The sequence below is a fragment of the Gymnodraco acuticeps genome, unplaced genomic scaffold (assembly GCF_902827175.1).
Source record: "Gymnodraco acuticeps unplaced genomic scaffold, fGymAcu1.1, whole genome shotgun sequence".
Classification (NCBI taxonomy): domain Eukaryota; kingdom Metazoa; phylum Chordata; class Actinopteri; order Perciformes; family Bathydraconidae; genus Gymnodraco; species Gymnodraco acuticeps.
In genome coordinates, this window is record NW_022990224.1 from 1,376,846 (window position 1) to 1,395,607 (window position 18,762).

Below are 18,762 nucleotides of genomic sequence, written 5' to 3' on the forward strand. Positions count from 1 at the left end.
TGCAGCAACACACACACACACACACACACACACACACACACACACACACACACACACACACACACACACACACACACACACACACACACACACACACACACACACACACACGGAGGAGATGGCGGAGAGAACGCGCTCCGAGGTGTGGTTAAACTATAGCCCTGTCGATGTGGACAATACTCGTTACCAAAAGTGGAATAAGCGTTTAGTATGTAAGGGCGGTAACACGAGCAATTTGTCTAAACATTTAGCAAAAGTGCTCCACATTCAGACGGAGAAATGCACCGGGTTTGATTGTCTTTCTAGTAGCTCTGTAGCCCCATCCACGAGTAACGTTTCCACGTCAGGTGTTATGTATGCTAGCAGCAACACACCGAGTTAACTACATTATACAAACATGGGTTAATGATTAGAGGTAACTGAGTTATTTATTTAGTTAAAGTTTCAGCTATTCTGTTTACAATTCTGTCATCACATGATTTAATACGATTTGTTAAAACATTGTTGTTTCTTTTGATGTGAAATATTATGTATTTAATTTAAATAAAAAGCAATGTTAGTTTTGTTCACAATTTGTTTAGTTAGTTTACCTTATTTTTTTTCTCCAAAAGAACCGATAAAAGTAATGTTAAAGGACCGGATCGATAAGACATAGACATAGACATACTTTATTGTCATTTCAACCAGACACAGAGTGTACTATTAAAACGAAATGTCGCTGTGCTGGCTTACAGGAACAGGACAATATAAAAACTTGCTAAAATTGTACATATAAATAAATAATAGTGACGTGGTGCTGATAAAATTAAAGATAAAGTGTGCGTTTAAAATATAAAGACTTACTATACATATAAATAAAATAGACATACTATATAACAAATATGTGCTCTTTACACAGCGTAATGTAATCTCTGTGTTACTGGTCTACTTGCTGTTCAGCAGTCTGATGGCTTGGGGGAAAAAGCTATTGCAGAATCTGGCTGTTCTGCTCTTAATGCTGCGGAAACCTCTTGCTGGAGGGCAGCAGGCAGAACAGAGCATGGTGAGGATGAGTGGGGTCTTTCAAAATGTTCTGGGCTTTTGTCAGGCAGCGTTTCTGAGCGGTGTCTCTGATGGGAGGGAAAGACACTCCGATGATCTTCTCTGCTATCCTAACCACTCTCTGCAGAGACTTCCAGTCTTTGGCGTTGCAGTCTCTCGACCAGATGGAGATGCCGCTGGTCAGCACACTCTCTATGGTTCCTCTGTAGAACGTGGTGAGGATGGGAGGGGGGAGCTGTGCTCTTCTCAACCTGCGCAGAAAGTGTAGGCGCTGCTGTGCCTTCTTAAATAGTGATGTAGTGTGAGTGGACCAGGTCAGACTGCTTGTGATATGCACCCCCAGGAACTTGGTGCTGTCTGTAGTCTTCACTGCTGTGCCGTTGATGTGGAGTGGTGGGTGACAGTGCTTTTTGTTCCTGAAGTCGACAATGATCTCTTTTGTTTTATCGACATTCAGGATCAGGTTGTCAGATGTTTCACCTCCTCCCTGTAGGCCTGTTCGTTGTTGTCCCTGATGAGTCCCACCATTGTTGTATCGTCCGCGTACTTTATGATGTGGTTGGTACTGAACCTGGAGCATAAGCATAAGCGCTATCGATAAAAGTAGTAGTACCGTTAAAGCCTTAACGATACCCATCCCTATGTGGATGTCAGTTTTACACACATCTGAGGCCGCCGTGCCTATGTTTTTTGTTTTCACTGCTAATTTATGCTTATGTTCTATTAGTGCATTAAAAAATCATTAAATCATTAATGAAGTTTCAGCTCAGACCCCACGCTTATTATGTCTCCCCCTGGCCCACCTACATTTCTCCAGGCCCACCCACACAATAATTCCTGGCTACGCCACTGGTTTGTAGAGGCTCATAAAAACAAAACTGTGTAGTCAGTCAACATTTTTTAATTGTTTGTGGTTATTTGTGTCCCATTTGATAAAAAAATGCAAACCAATAATTTTTCCATAGCTTTATTCTTGGACTGGTAGTTAAAGGGCTAGACAATCTAGTCCACACGAGATTACACCATTTCTTCCAATACTGTATATGCTATAGATTTTCCAGTGAATTCTGATGCTTGACCAACAAGTTACTCAACCTTAATAAACTGTTGACTGACATGATCCCCAACTCCCTGTGGTCAAAGTCTGCTTTGCTTGCTGCTTTCTGAGGCGAGCCTGATCCTACGTTCCTCACAGGAGCAGCGTAACCATGGAGGGAGAGACATTTCTTTCCCCCCAGGACATTTATACAGTGGCTGGAAGGCTGTCATTAGCTCTGTGTATGTGTGAATGTCAGACAGGCGGTCACTGGGGAAAGGATCTGAAAATTGGGGAGAAATTGCTGGCCAAAGCAGTACTGGAGGTGCCCTTGGCTCAGTTTAGTTTTTGTTCCAAGAGAGTGGAGACACAGTGGGGGGAGATGGTCTGCCGAATGCAGATTGACTGTGGAATATCAGGGAGCTATAACAGCCATCTTTGGGGGGGTCGGCATTTGTGTGTGTTTGTATATGCATCAATCTTTGTGGTCGTGTCTTGACTCCGTGTTTGTTTGCAGCCATTGCATGTCTAACCGTGTTGCTGTGTATACCTGTTGTTGAGTGTGCATGTGTTTGTGCGTTTGTCTTGACAGTAATGAAAGGTTTGGAGTTTGCTGCCGGTAGAGAGTTTATCATTACTCTAATCCCTCTGGAGAGATATTCTCTTGTCTAAACCTCCCACGCATATCCTTCTCTGCTCTCGGGCCGCCAGATAAAATGTGTTGTTTGAAATATGCTGTCATTTTCCAAATATAAAACATTATTGAATAAGAAAATAGTAGACTTTTACTTGTTTTTTTCCCATTGTGTTTCCTTCCTCCGCTGATACTGTAGGATCACTGTGTTTATTCAGGCCCCTCTTATTTGCAACATGTTGTTGATAAGACGTAGGAGGTGTTATTTTGTTCTGGCAATCCACTAGAGACCAAATAATGAGAATCCTAATTATTCACATACTAAAGTGTCTATGATCATCTTATCTAATATCTATAATGCAGTTTGTTGTTCATATTTTCCTCTGGGTACTAATTAGATTAGAAACCAAACATGAAATTGACATACAAATAAAGTTCCACCTGTCCTTCACAGCATTTGTTTTGCACAGGAAAAAGGAGAACTCTTGCTCTTTCGAGTACAACAACTTTCTGTAAATACAGGTCGAAGTGAAAGCAATGTGTGAGAAAAGGATTGTAGCAAAGCTGGGAGTATCTGGGCTCTCAAGCTGTGCTGCAGGGCACCTGTTCTAAATGCTAAATGTGTGAGCTAGTGATTGGTGCAGCGCTGCCAATATACGTCTATGAGAATAAAGTGATGGGAGTGTGAGGGGATTACAGCCATATGGGTGCTAGGGGTCACACAAAATACGACCATACTAGACTGTTTAAGATTATAAATTAAGCTGAGGGATGGAAATCGGTGCCTACAGTAGGTGTAACCATTTAATCACAATGTACCCAGGAGATAAGATTAGGCCGTAGCCAAAAGCTACTCTTCCTAGAGATGCTACTGAGCCCAAGGCCTTTTGAGCTAGTCAGCTGTTAAAAACTGTATTTCTCCAAAAAACTGTTTTTCTCGCCATCATAGCCTCTAAACAACTCGGGTAGATGACAAGAGCTGCGTTATTGTGTTGAAAAATGTGCTGATTGGAATTGTATGTGCTGGATCATCATTTTCAAGCTATTTTGTGTCAGTTTTCACATTAGAGTGGTAGTTAGAAGCAGGTGGCTGCCCCATCCAGGCGCCTGCCAATGGATAATCGACCAAAGGCCCACAGCAGGGCCACGTTGATTTGGCAGAAGGGAAATCTGGCCCTCTCATCACAGCACAATTCATCTTCTGCTCTTTTATGTATGTTTTTAGGAATGCAGCGATATTTCCGCTTTTGCTGTCTTCATCTTCCCTTGAGTGCCTGTCATGAGTGTTGAGATCATCGTGCTTTTCGTACAGGCAACTCTGCACAGAGCAATCTCATCACTCCATCTAAATGGGAAGGTGTCTCCGCCCTCCAATCCCCCAAAGTCCCATTCGAAACCCCATTCCCTTCGAAATATTAAGACTGGTGATGAGAGTCATCCACTCATAGATCAAAGGCTCTTGGCCGCCAAGCTGCGAGCAGCACAGTGGTAGAGGTTCATCGGTCCTCACCATCCCCCCTGCCTCCTCAGCCTCCTCTCAGTATGGACCCCGCCCTGACACCAGCTCCCACTGCGCTAATTTTTCTCATGATTGAGATATCAGTGTGCTCTCTGTTTAAAACATGGCATGGCAGTAGACTGACCCCAGAATGTAGTCGTGGATTTTGTAAATCCTGTTTACGTCCTGGATTTTTGTACACATGAAACAACCTTTAAATAAAAGCCAACTGTAGCTTTGGTTACAAGTCAGTCATTTGTATCAAAACCCCTCAAAACAAAACAGAACTGTCCAATCATTTCTGAGATTATCCTCATCTGTGGTCATCGGGATTTGACTATTAAGGGGAATCTGTTGATGGCAGCAGATTATTGCTAGGCAGAACTCTTGTTGCCGTCATTGGGCCATCTGTCCCACCTCAGCCAATGACACTGGAATGATACTCCACTAGCAATGCATAATGCATGAAACTGTGCCTTGTGCATCTCCTCTGGTGAGCCTTTTTGTTTGGAGATAAATTAATCAAAATAAGTCCCTGATGGGCTTAAAAGCCTCTATCTAAAGGCTAATGCTAGCACGCCAGTCCTATTTTAACATACTGCCATTGTATTCTACATATCTGATGTGTACACTGTGAGTGCCAGTTGTCGTCATGACATCGCTTGCTGTTTCACGTTGCATTGTGTTAATTGGTTACTCACCCACCAGCTGGAAGTAATGTTAATACACAGAGGGAAAGCCGCCATGCTAGCTTCCTGGAGCGCTTAAGTATGCCAGGGCATCTTGCATGCATCCCGTGGCTGGAAGTGAACTCTTTGATGTGATTGCTTCTGAGAACCGTCATCATTTATTGATGCTTCCATTAAAGTAGCATAGACGTCTGTATAGAGTTGGAAAAGAGGAATGGGGCACACTGCTGCAAACATGAGCTTAAGAGCTAACTACACAGAAAATGCCCTTCTTTCAACACCAACACCATAAGTCTTTTTCTCCCCAAAACCATAACTTCATATCTCTATTCCTACACCAAGCCAAAGAGAAAGACCAATTGAACCCATTGTTCATGTAGCTGATGCAAGCCAACATATGTTTGGTGCAACATTTGGTGGCATTGTTACCTAATGATTTCAGCAAGTTCTTTGAGAAGAATGAACTGACATGATGTTGAAAACTATTTAATGTAAAAAAGTGGCTCACTAGTTTCCTAATGCCTTGATTTGAGAAACATCTTCTTTATTATTTTAAGGAGTCTTGAGGTTACATTAACCTTTTATCAAAACAGCTTTGAGATCAAACCAACTTGCAAATAAACTTGCAAAATGAAATAATATGATTTTAGAAGATTGATTGCACAAAGTGTTTGGCGTAATTGTGTTTAGTGGGTTTAATCTTGATATTTCATTTATGAATTCTTATTTTTCAAGAGTTATTTGAAAACATCAAATATTAACAGCCTAGGGCCTGTAAAATCCCAACCAAATTGTCTCTAGTTCTGTAATTTCCTGTTTCTTTGCATCCCTCATTTCAAATGTCAGTGTCATCCCCATTAGGAACTGGCTCTAAATGCTGTGAATAATGGAAGTTATAGTAAAACCAAATGCCGTATATGGATCCATGTCAAACCCCAAGTTGGTGAATGGTATGTCGCTTCAATTGGTGCGGGAGTGTCTTTGTGTGAATAGGTTAATGAGAGGCAAATTGTAAACGCAGTTACCCATAATTTTTCCCATTTACATAATGTCTGATATTTATGTCTTCATTCTAGGCTCCGCCAGGGAAGTGATGGCTCCAGTCGAAGTCTCAAAGAAAATGATCCAGAAGCTGAGGGGCAAGAATGAGTTTACTGTGCTGGCGACCCTCAAACAGGAACATCTGAACTCTGGGGTCATCTTCTCCATTCATCACTCTGAACACAGGTAGGATCATTTTACATTTTAACATGGTTAACATAATATGTTCCCTAATACATACAAAAGGGTAATCTGTGCCAAATCAGTGGTGTATACAACATTAAAATACATTTAGAAAAATATGTATACGTAAAGTTCATTTGAGAAGCATTTTACGCGCCCAAAATGAAACTGTTTATCCCCCACTGATAAACCATAATTAAAGTCTAAATGTAATACCATTCTGTTTTTCTCTTATCAGCAGTCTGTAATATGTTGATTGAAATCGTAATATTTGTATTTGATGAACATTTAGATGTTTTACACGCCAGTCGAGTAAACAGAGCAAATCACCCTGTATGCCAACGTATTATTCACAGTCCATCAAAGATACAAACATTGAGTCTGGAATTGTTGATCAAAAACTGATGCGACACTATCTGCAGTCAGCATGCAAATGCTTTCCATTAGTTTGTGGTAGCTGAGCCGTTGGGTGATCAAAAAGGCAATCTGAATCCACATAATGCGTTGATTGAACAGTTTGTACATTTAAAGTCAGTCCTGAGTAGAGAGCGCACAGGGATGTTAATGACTTTCCCCACTGCTGATTAGCTCTCTCAGCCATTCATACGCAACAAAGCAGCACGGCATGGTTTCATTTAGAAACATAGCAAAGGAATAATTCAGAGTCAGAAGTGTACGCCAGTGTATTTATGGATGAATGTGCATGCATGGTTGGGGGACTGTAAATCTATTAGATTCAGTTTGCAGATAAATCAATTCCTTTGCTACACTTGCATGAGTGTCTATTTTTCTTTTGAATAATGTTCCCAGCAAATGACTTTTAAATAACTCTGTCTTTAAAGGCAGGGTGTGATGAGTGTGTATCGGCAGCTCTTTCCATTAGTGTCACTATGCTGGGTGAATCTCAGCGGTGTGGAGAAGAGGATTGTGCTGGAATACTAATACGCCAATGTAAAGAGTTGAACCTCTACATGTGGGCTTATTGTTGTGTGTTGCTGATGTTGCACTTAACAGTAATATAGTACCATTACGCTTGACTGGTGTTGTGATTACACTCTAAATGGTGTTGCAAATCGGGGGGGATGTGAGTGCACTGCTTGTAAATGAGTGACGTGCATCTCTCAGCACTGCGCCGGAAGGAGACCCCAAGCTTAGACACTCTGATAATGCATTCAGGGTTTTTTTTGTGAACAGGAATAACTACATTCAGTTTCAGTAATGAGACTTTAATGCAACAAGACATACGGTACAATACCAGGGATTGTCTCAGATAAACTGTTATTGTATGGCTGTTACTAGAAGCAGGTGGCTGCCGCTTTGTTTCCGTAGGTTCCTGGAGCTGGAGAGCAGTGGCCAGCGCAGTGAGGTGCGTCTTCACTACCGCACCAAAGGCCAACAGCCCCACACTGAGGTGTTCCCTTACAGCCTGGCGGACGACCAGTGGCATAAGGTCTCTTTGGCCATCAGTGCCTCTCATGTCATACTTCACATCGACTGCAACCGGTAAGAGGCTCGGTATGATGTGTCAATCAAAAAAGGAGATATGTGTTGTTGTCCGGAAGAGTACTGATGTATACACAGCAATGCTATCCAGAAAACACAGATATGACTATTCGCTAGTTGCTATAGATTACTTTAAATTATTTTAAATTAGGGATGTCCCCAACACATATAATCAGCTCAAACACTAACCTTATTAAGTGCATTTGTTTTTTTTTCATCGTCATTATCAATTTCATAGGTTCCAATGTCATGGCAAGCCACCAACCTAGCAGTACTGCCCCATATGTTACTATATCTTACATAACAAATATTGCAAATAGTTCTTAACTGGCCTTTATTTTAAGGTTTTATGACATTGAAATGTAAACATCATTTAACTCTTCTTGTAAAGGAGAGCGGGAGAGACAGAGAAGTGTTGAGGTAGTAATTCTGCAGTTTAGTAACTGCACGCCCCTGGACTCTGCCGCACATGATGTAGAAAGAGCAACCTCTTCCAGTGTTTCATATAGGTTCAACTCAAGTCGAATGCACCCTGAGTCGACCTGCATCATGCGTGCATCTGCTGTATGGAAGAGGTGTTACTGTTTGTGTGTGAAGATCCTTGCTGGCACAATAAAAGGAGCAGAAGGCCACACCGTGGAAAGCATGTGGCTATCTATACGCTCCTCAGGGAAGGAGTTAAAGGAAGGATTTAGCAGGGCAGGACCTGTAGCACTGGGGGGATTATGTTATTCTAAAAGGAGGAACAAAGGTTATAACTCAAAATTGAAAAAGTTGAACGGAAAATGGACACATTTGTATTTGTTTTGCAGGATTTATGAGCGGGTAGTGGAAGCCCCCTACATGGATATACCTGAGGATGCTTCTTTCTGGCTCGGACAGAGAAACGCTGCTCATGGCTTCTTCAAGGTGAGCACCTGTGCAAACTTCTCTCTCTGTGTATATGTTGGGGAATAATTTGCTTAGGTATTCAACCTTCGACCCAGTTCATCGTTTTCTCTCTTTACTGTCACTTTTCCCATGGCATAGTTACGGCCTTGGGTATTGTTGCTATCTCTCTTAAGGAGGGGCAGCTTGGGCGCATTGTTGTTGCCAGTCTATGACAGAGCACAAGCCGCCATGAGGTAGTTTACTGATCAGGGACGTAGGGTCCCTGGCGCACATTCTATGGACGAGAGCTCTAGTTAGATTCAGAGTCCATAATTGTTTAGTCTCACTGATAAAGAATGTTGATTATTACACTCCGAACTAGTTAAAACCTCGAGCTGCTGAAGAGTTCTTCAGAATTGGTTTGGCAACCGCTGTGTCAACTCGTGACACACCGTCTTGTCAATTCTCCGGCCGTAACTCCAAATAACTCCAGCTCTCCTCGTGTCTCTCTGAGTCCTGTTTCCAATTGCTGCAGAAGTTTCGCCCCCAGTATGAATGTTGATCCCTGCGCAGATCCATGTTGAATGATGGCAAGAACGAGTTATGCAGCTCCCCCACATCCCTCTCTCCTCTCTGTTTGTTTGGCTTTTTTGGTTTTATTTATTGTAGCAGCTGCATGTATTTCTCAAGGCTTACCAGTTTAAATTGAGGTTTGTTCTGCGTACCCATAGAATTGACTATTCAGTCATTATTTGTTTTAAGCCGAGTTAAATTAACCCAGCATCCTCCACAACACTGATTTGGGAGAAATCAATAAATGGACTCTGGACTATGCTCATTAAGCTTAGTATAGCATCAGTAAGGAGACATATATTGCCTCTTCCAGACTGGAATGCACTCAAAAGTTTCCCACCAGTGGAGAAATGTTGGGGCGAAATGTCAGCTTATCAGCAGCTATAACTATTTTGATCAGTCTGCTAGTGGCCACCCCTGTGTTTTATGGTGTTGTGATGTTTGTGTGTGTGTGTGTATGTGTGTGTGTGAAGTGGTTTGCACATTGTGTCCTGGTGGTTGAATTTCCGCCGTGTTAATTGGTAGATGAAAGAAGCCTTGGAGGTCACTCACTAATCTTGTCACGTAGCAGCATCTCTCATCGCCACTCTCTGAAGCCTTGATTATTTGCTAGGAAGGCATGTCTCCTTTTAAAACACACGCCTTCACTAGTACACACACACACTCACACAGACAAACAGTCAATGTCTGAACGTGGGTGTCATCTGAAGACGAGTAAACCTCATCGCAAACAGAAATAGTAAAGACTCTTATTAGAATGAGCGTATTTTCTTCACAGTCCACACACATTGTAAGAGAGCAACATATTTTTTCTCTTACTTATGTGCTGAAACATTTTTAGAATTTCTTCAGTGGTGTGTGTCATTTGCTGTGAATTATGTGTTGATGAAGCAACAACTAGAAACGCTAAAAACTAAATTTAGTTTACCAAATTTAACAAGAAACAACACGCACATGGGATTTTATTTCCTAGGTGTTTTTCTGGTTTTGCTTTTTCAGTCCACGCAGATATATCTTCTCCTGAGTGTAGGAAATGTATGCTCTCAGTCTGCCACTTGTTGTTTATCACAGTCCAATTCCCGGTACAGATGGAACATACATTGACGTCCCACATCCTACAGGGTGTAATGTATACTGCAGTAAACACAGAGAAAGCGCTTTGCAGAGTGCCAGAAGGTGCAAGGTCTAGTAACCGGTTGTTTTGATAGTGGTGCATTACAACAAAGGCTCTGCTTAGAGACACAGGGGAAATAAAAACTAGATTTTCATTTTATCCCTGTGTTCAAATATCTGTTTTTGTGTGGTCTAAAGAATAGAAATACAAAATAATTCATAATAATTAAACATGTTCCCCTGTATTACATAATATTACAACATTTTTGACAATGTATTCATAATTATTTTATAATTATTTTTACTTTTAAGGGATCTAATTTAATCTAAATGATTTGATTCAAATTCCTTATGTAACTATTTGACTCATGATGAACACTCACTCACTTCATGTGACTTAAACTACATTCTCTCCAAAAAGCCTAGTTAGTAATAGCGCAGTATAAATCACAGATCACATGAGGTTAACTCTATGATGGAAAATGTGTCCCATGGCTGCATATGAAATGTATAGTCTTATGGTTTCATTACAAGTTTGACAGACACAACCCCAATCTGCTTCCATTTCAACACGTTGCCGTGGAAAATCAGCAAATAATTTCCGCAGGATTTTAAATGTATGGCCTGTAAATTGAAGTGGCAAGACAATTTAAAAAACAATTTCTCCTAAGTTGCACCGCTCCACTTCTGTAAGGGAAATAAATGCACTCAAGGAATGAAATGGCCCAGGTTTCCATGGCGACACAGTTTCTGTGTGCTTATGTGTTACGTGTGTGTGTCTTTGGCCACAGGACGAAAGGCTATCAATTGGGTGTTATGAATGAAATTGATTCTGTATCTACTGTTTATGCTTATCAGAGAAGATTTGTGTACAAAAAGAAAAGTCCATCTCCTTAATAAAACTCCCATATTATTGGCTCTCTTAACTCTCTGTTATTGTCCGGTTATGATTTGATTCACCCGAGCCACAGCATATTATCTCCAACTCCCCAGATTGAAAAATAAATGTGCATTCTCTCCCGGATGCACTCCTGTCTCACTGTGTTCATTTTTACGAGTGCTGCAGTTACCAAGGCTCTCATAAAAAGGGTTGTTGGATCTGTGTTTGCATGTTCTGCCAACACTTCGGTTCCATGTTATCTCATGTGGAAAATGAACCACAAGCACGCTCAGACTCTGTTGCCCCCACAGTCCTAATCCACTCACTACACATCACCATGCTTCAACTCATTTTTATTGCCTGTCTGCCTTCTGTAAGGTGACGTTCTTCTTGATTTAAATGTTTATCTTTGTCTCTGTTTGCAGGGAGTGATGCAGGACGTGGAGATCCTGGTGATGCCACAGGGTTACATCGCACAGTGTCCCGATCTGAACAGAAGTGAGTGAAGCCTTACACATTAAAGAAGCATTTTAAGTATTTAATTTAATGATATTTAAATTACTTTTGGCTCTGATTTTGCAAGGCTCTTTATCGCACTGATTTGTTTTTCTTATTTAAATTCCTGAAAGACTACTCACGGGAATAAACCATTTTTCCCTCGATAAAACATTTTACAAAATGTTTTGCAGATAGCCAATCAAACTGTAAGAGGGAGGAATTGCCAAACTCTCTTCTGAACAATGATACTACAAAATGCAACTTTACGCAGCCTTTTTTCTGTTGGTATAGTAATAGCTAAGGCAATTACTTCCTAGTGCAGTGATAGCCTTTTAAATTGGATGTTGTGTTGATTCGTATTTGCAGGTGGCACTCGTTTTTTGGTCCGTTTCACCAGGGTGGCTCTTGTAGGTCATGCTTACTTTCCAGTTTGTTGCAGGCTACGCGTAGACACTCAAACATGTAATGGTTTGACATAATTTTCCAACATATGTTTGTCCCCACGCATCCAAAAGTTGCCATAGGAAATGTATTACTGCGGTTGACAGTAAATAATGTCCTCTTGTGGATCGGCACGGCTCAGAAAATGTTTCCAATGACAGAAAGTGAAGAGATAAAATGCATTGTGCTGCTGCTGATGTTAGTCCATCCATCCATCCATCTTCTCCCGCTTATCCGTGATCGGGTCGCGGGGGTAGCAGTTCCAGCAGAGAGCCCCAAACTTTCTTTTCCCTGGCGACATCAACCAGCTCTGACTGGGGGATCCCAAGGCGCTCCCAGGCCAGCGAAGAGATATAATCCCTCCACCTGGTCCTAGGTCTACCCCTTGGTCTCTTCCCAGCTGGACGTGCCTGGAACACCTCCCTAGGGAGGCGCCCAGGTGGCATCCTAACTAGGTGCCCGAACCACCTCAACTGGCTCCTTTCGACGCGAAGGAGGAGCGGCTCAACTCCGAGTCCCTCCCTGATGACCGAACTTCTCACCTTATCCCTAAGGGAGACACCAGCCACCCTGCGGAGAAAACCCATCTCGGCCGCTTGTATCCGCGATCTCGTTCTTTCGGTCATGACCCATCCTTCATGACCATAGGTGAGGGTAGGAACGAAAATGGCCCGGAAGACCGAGAGCTTTGCCTTCTGGCTCAGCTCCCTTTTCGTCACAACGGTGCGGTAAAGCGACTGCAGTACCGCTCCCGCTGCTCCGATTCTCCGGCCCATCTCACGCTCCATTGTTCCCTCACTCGAGAACAAGACCCCGAGATACTTGAACTCCTTCACTTGGGGTAAGGACTCATTCCCTACCTGGAGTGGACAGTCCATCGGTTTCCTGCTGAGAACCATGGCCTCAGATTTGGAGGTGCTGATCCTCATCCCAGCCGCTTCACACTCGGTTGCGAACCGATCCAGTGAGTGCTGAAGGTCGCAGACCGATGAAGCCATTAGAACCACATCATCTGCAAAAAGCAGTGGTGCAATCCTTAGTCCACCGAACTGCAGACCCCCTCCCCCATGACTACGCCTCGAAATCCGATCCATGTATATTACAAACAGGATTGGTGACAAAGCGCAGCCCTGGCGGAGGCCAACTCTCACCGGAAATGGGTCCGACTTACTGCCGAGGACCCGGACACAGCTCTCGCTTTGGGAGTACAGAGATTGGATGGCCCTGAGTAGAGACCCCCTCACCCCATACTCCCGCAGCACCTCCCACAGTAACTCCCTGATGTTAGTGAGTCAGTAAATGATTAAAAACAAATGGGAGCATTACATAACTTTGGTACTGTAGATAGCAGTATTATTAACCAATGTTCCAGGATTTTTGATTATACAGTTGAAAAGTAATTATTTATTTGTAAAACATTCAACATTTCTTGAAAGAAATATGTGCACTTTTATCTTTAACTAAAACATTCTTAATTTGAAATTATCATAAATTACCATGATTGCCGGTAATTATATCGTACTAAATTTCAGTATGCTGCATTGTCTCTTTCATCTCAGCATGCCCGACCTGCAACGATTTCCACGGACTTGTGCAGAAAATCATGGAGCTGCAGGATATCCTTGCTAAAACATCCAGCAAGGTAATGTAATGTGATTTAACTTGACTTAATTTGACATGTATTCTGCAGTTGTAGCATTGTCTTTAATTGAATTGCCCTTTTTAATAAACTAAATTGGAAACTTTGCTATAATATACACTCAATGTGCTGCTTTCATTAATATGAATTGCAACAGGCGGTCAGTGACACCTTATCATTAGACATTAACTATCATTGAAGTCTTTTCTGTTTTTATGCAGACACTGTGTGTATAAATGGGGTTAATGGTGTTTAATGACTTTCCTTAGTGAGGCCATTGGTCTGCTTTTGAAGCTCTGCTTTCTACAAGAGCATATAGACACACAACGAGGCTGCCTCTCATCTTCGCTCCTTCTTGCCTTTTGTTTTTTGGGGGCGGGTGGCGTGAGCAGCTGTCCAGGGCGGAGGAGAAGATGAATGGGCTCGATGGCTGCTATTGTGAGAGAACCTGCAGCGTCAAGGGGGTCGTCTACAGGGAGGACGAGGGCTGGACAGATGGCTGCAGGAACTGCACATGCACGGTGGGGCTTCTATGTGTGTGTGTGTGTGTGTGTGTGTGTGTGTGTGTGTGGGGGGGGGGGTGTGTGTGTGTGTAATAAAAAGCAAGGGGAGGGCATGCAATTTTAATTAAGTGTGTGTGCGTAGTGCGCAGATGTGTGTGTGTCTGTATGTGTGTGGGTGGGTGGGTGCATAACAGTGTGTGTGGCTAATAAATCAGGAATTATGTGCTTGTCATACTCTCTGTGTAGCTGTTGCATGCATACATACATGTTTTCTGGCATGTGAGCGTAACATATAATAAATAGCTGTGTGTGTTTCTCTGTGTGTGTGTGGACGTCTGTGCGACTGTGCCTTAGAGAAAGCAAGAACATACATTTTTCATCATGTTTTTCAACATTCCGTGTTGTTTCGTGTTTGTCTGCATGCAGCACTTTTGGGTGTGTGCCTGTTGCTCCCATTCTCGATCTTGGCTTTTGTTTTGCTCATCAATGTGTTCTGGTGGGGGTGTGTGTGGGTGTGTTTTGCTAGGGTGGAGGTGCAGAGTTCAGGGGCCCTATTGTCGACAGCTTGTATTCTCATTATTTTCTAGCATTAGAGGCATGTTGCCCCAGTTACCCGGGAAAAGATACTGTTTTGAAAAGCTCCACAGTGCTCGGGATTAGATGCATCAACAACAGTGCTTAGTGATGCTCAATTCTCTCAAGCGTCTCCTTGGCGTAACATAAAGTGTGAATAATTGCCAAAAAGAGAATTAGAAGTGATTGGAGATGTGGGGCTTGTACCACATCAGCAAACAGATTTCACCCCATGTCAGTCTACTCAGCTTTTGGAAAATGTAACTCATTCGCTGCTTCTGAACTACTCCAACCATCCAATGAGATGCCTTCGCGCACCACTACCCAACATGCAAAAAAAATAGGAAATCACATATCTCTCAGTGCACCGCACCTAATTACTCTTGACAGATGATAATTATCATCAGGGATTTGTTCTGCCCACTCATCCAATGAAATCGCTTCGTCCGCCAGGAACGGTGTGTTGCCATTCCAGGGCTGCGATTAAGGAATTAGATGGGATATGTTCCTTACCTTATGGGTGGCAATTAGCTGCGACCTTTGAAATTCAAAGGTCATGCATTAAGATGTTATCAATTATGTGGATCAGGTTCATAGATGTTGCTGTCACAGAGCTTTCATCCATGGAAGCAGTGTTAATTACAGACACAGCCGGAGAAAAAAGATAGCATTAAAATATATTACATTTACAGGTTGCTATGGAAATCTACTTTAGGTTATGATTAGGTTCAAGGCTTCGGTTGCAAAGAGTAAGCACACCTTTGAATTCTGCCAGTATTATCCCTTCCAGCATCTTAAGTAATTAAGTAAGTGGCTTAGTTCCACCACCATTTATGATGCTGATATTTAAATGCTTTAATAGAAGATGTCTCCTTAACATTGTGGGCCAACTAGAAAGACACATTTTGATTTAATTGTAAAATGTCTGTTGGTATTAAAACAAAACACAAATATCACAATTCTGTAATCGAGTATCCTCTTAAAACATGTTGTTTCCCCATCTTTGAACAGCATTTCGTTTTCCAAGTCTAGTGGAAAGCAAGTGATCAAACAATTTTTTTTGATTGAAAGCAAATATATCAAATTCCACTGGAAATGTATGATACAACAGATTGAGCTCACATATATAATCCCTTACATTTTACAGAAGAAGGCATTTTATTTGGTCACAAACATCTTTGGATAGGATATGTTGTGCATTATATTGAAATACATTACATACACACATTACATACATTTCACAACTGTTCAATGGATCCGTGTCAAAACATTGTACATCTTTAAAAAAGAGGAAGAAACATCATAAGGATCTCTCCTTGATAGTGATGTAATATCCATCCCAATGAGCCTGAGTAATCCAGTATCCTCTTTAAACAACGTGTTGTGTTTCTCTCTATTTACCAGAATGGCACAGTGCAATGCGAGGCCATCTCCTGCCCTCCCCCTCAGTGCCCGGGGGGCACTGCGCCTGCCTACGTGAAAGGTGCCTGCTGCAAGGAGTGCCAGCGTGAGTGGAGTACCCTTAACCCCGTCACCCTCCTACACTCATACAATCATGGACACAATTGAGAACAAACACACTCACACACATAACAGCCCAGCAACCTTCACCAGTGCCACATTTAGAGCACGCATCACGCCTCCACAAGGGCTGCCTGACAATTGACCAGGGCTCCGCTGTGTTGCTAAGCTACCTCCTAACATGCCTCTTGAGATGAGTCCATCCTTTTGCATATACATGGACTAATCAATTATTCACTAGCTTCAAAACACAGATGGCCACCAGTCACACTGACATGAGCCAGTATATCTGGGATCACTGCATGTCATGTAAAGTAGTTCCTATTTATGGCAGGCATGTTAAAGCTGGGAGAAAACTGAAGAAATGTTAAATGCCTGAAATGATGCACACCCTAACTGGCAATAGTGTCTTTTTAAATGTCCATTTTTTTTACTTTGAGCGCTGAAATGTTCTCGCTAGATAAATAATTCTGTTTCATCACAAATCTACATAGAGGGTCTGTTTTTTTTCCCACAAGACTTTGAGTTCAGCAATGAACTCTTATTAGCCTCCTCACCGCGGCACTCATCATCTCATATTCTTTCAATTCCCTTTTCAATAAAAATGGATTTGACAGGATATTAGCTTTTCTCACCCCATCATTCTTCTGGTATTAACCCTAATGAAACTTAAAGAAATGTGGTGTATTTGCTTTAAGAGGTGGAAAAAAGCTGTTAATGTATAGAAAAGGGAATAATTTATATTAATTCCGTATTAATAAGAGTTTTCCCACCTGTGACTTGTATAAGGTCACAGGCCATATGAATGAGGCTTTACATATTTATAATATTTCTTTGAAGATCTCACTCCACATCTTGTGCATGCTGACTTCACTTGAGAACTGCCTCACCACACACTCCCACACACTGCTGCTCTCCTGCTTCCTTGGCAAAGTAAATAGTAGACAAGAGTCTTTATCAGCACGAAACCATTAGTCCTGGATCCTAATCAGCACACGTCGGCATCATCTCCAATGACCCATGGGTCGTGGTTGCAACGCAGGGGTTTTGAAGCATGACTCGAAATCTGCTGCTGTGTTACACAAATATAAACACGTAGTTGGTAATCCCCTTAAACTCAACACCCCTTTGCTTACTTATCTCAACGAGGTAGATAAACACACAGCTAATTACGCATGCTAAGGCTTTGGAGAGAGAAGAGTGCCGCAAGTTTCCCCACTACAAAGACATGATTCGCTCTCCAAATTAAAGCCTTATCTGGCAGCACAAGGCCTTGCAGGGAGGGGTTCTGAGTCTGCTTTTTTTTCTGATGGTCTGTCAAGTAGAACGTCAAATGGCTGTTTCAGAAGTCCTTCGCTTTCATGATACATCGCTTTGTGATAGGGCCCGACCGGCGGTGTCAATCATTCCTCTTCCTCATATGAGCCTGAAGCGGTTTGACCCAGACTGCTCATCAAACATGGCCTTCTTGCCATTTGAATATTTTTCGCACCAGCCCCCGCCCTAAAATTGTTTGACATGGATTCTCCTCAGTGTTGCAGTGGGCAGCGCTTTCTCTCTCCGTATGTTCATTATTTCATTACCTCCTTAGTTGCTTAATTGGGTTTGATATGCTTGCTTTTGTTTATCACAATTTACCTCAGGACTTAAAAACAGATTGTATTATGCATAAAACAGTACTGTTACATAACCCTGGTTTTCCGCCAGAGTCCATGTCTACAAACAAATCTGGATTTGACCTTAAAGTGAATATATTTGGGGGGCAGTGGGATAATACATAATTTACATGATGAGTTTATTAGGGAGTTGCTTTAAAAAATAATAAATGAAAATGTACGATAACTATTTTAATGAGGTAATAATACAGGTGATATATTTTGGAAAACTAGGGGTTATTTTTTCACATTTCCTTTTCCTAATGTGTTGTAATCACAGTGAACTAAATTAAAACAAAACAATGAATCATACAAAAATAAACTTTCTTCTACAACCAATGTCACAAAATGTATAAAATCAGCAACATATCACAGCAATATGCACTTCAATTGCGTTTAGTCACACACACCCTTGGATTGGTTACATCATGCATGGCAACAAAACAAAACAACAGCTTATCGTATTGAATATGATATTCATTACATGTTTTTTCAACAGAGCGATGTGCTTTATAAGTGGGCTTATTTATGACGTGTTTGTGTGTTTATTTAGTGTGTGTATGCTGATGGTGCTTCTGTGTCTACCACACAGCTGTCTGCCTGTTTGGTGGAAGAGAGATGGTGGAAGGGGATCAGAAGGCTGTGCGCGACTCCTCTGGCAGGTGCCTGCTGTTTGAATGCAGGGTAAGTCATGGCAACACACACACGCGATTAGTATCAATCCGATGCAGGAAGAGAATCAACAATAACTGACTCTAATAATTTCCATGTATGTGTGCATGACAGCTCACTAAATACTCATCCCACAGCTAGCTTGGCCCAACCAGTGAGGATAAATCAAACCTCAGCGAGCCAGCATGCAGGATTGTCC

The 18,762-nt window shown here is 42.0% G+C and overlaps 1 protein-coding gene across 1 annotated transcript in view; it reads left to right on the plus strand.

The window, feature by feature from the left end:
• The window catches only part of nell2a (neural EGFL like 2a), a 91,035-nt gene that overhangs the window by 8,177 nt on the left and 64,096 nt on the right, over window positions 1–18,762 (plus strand). Inside the window, exons 3-10 of the mRNA XM_034218737.1 lie at window positions 5,975–6,125; window positions 7,452–7,625; window positions 8,438–8,534; window positions 11,487–11,559; window positions 13,560–13,642; window positions 14,032–14,160; window positions 16,120–16,222; window positions 18,484–18,575. Coding sequence (XP_034074628.1) covers window positions 5,975–6,125; window positions 7,452–7,625; window positions 8,438–8,534; window positions 11,487–11,559; window positions 13,560–13,642; window positions 14,032–14,160; window positions 16,120–16,222; window positions 18,484–18,575 — 902 coding nt within the window. The remainder of the gene's footprint in view (window positions 1–5,974; window positions 6,126–7,451; window positions 7,626–8,437; window positions 8,535–11,486; window positions 11,560–13,559; window positions 13,643–14,031; window positions 14,161–16,119; window positions 16,223–18,483; window positions 18,576–18,762) is intronic.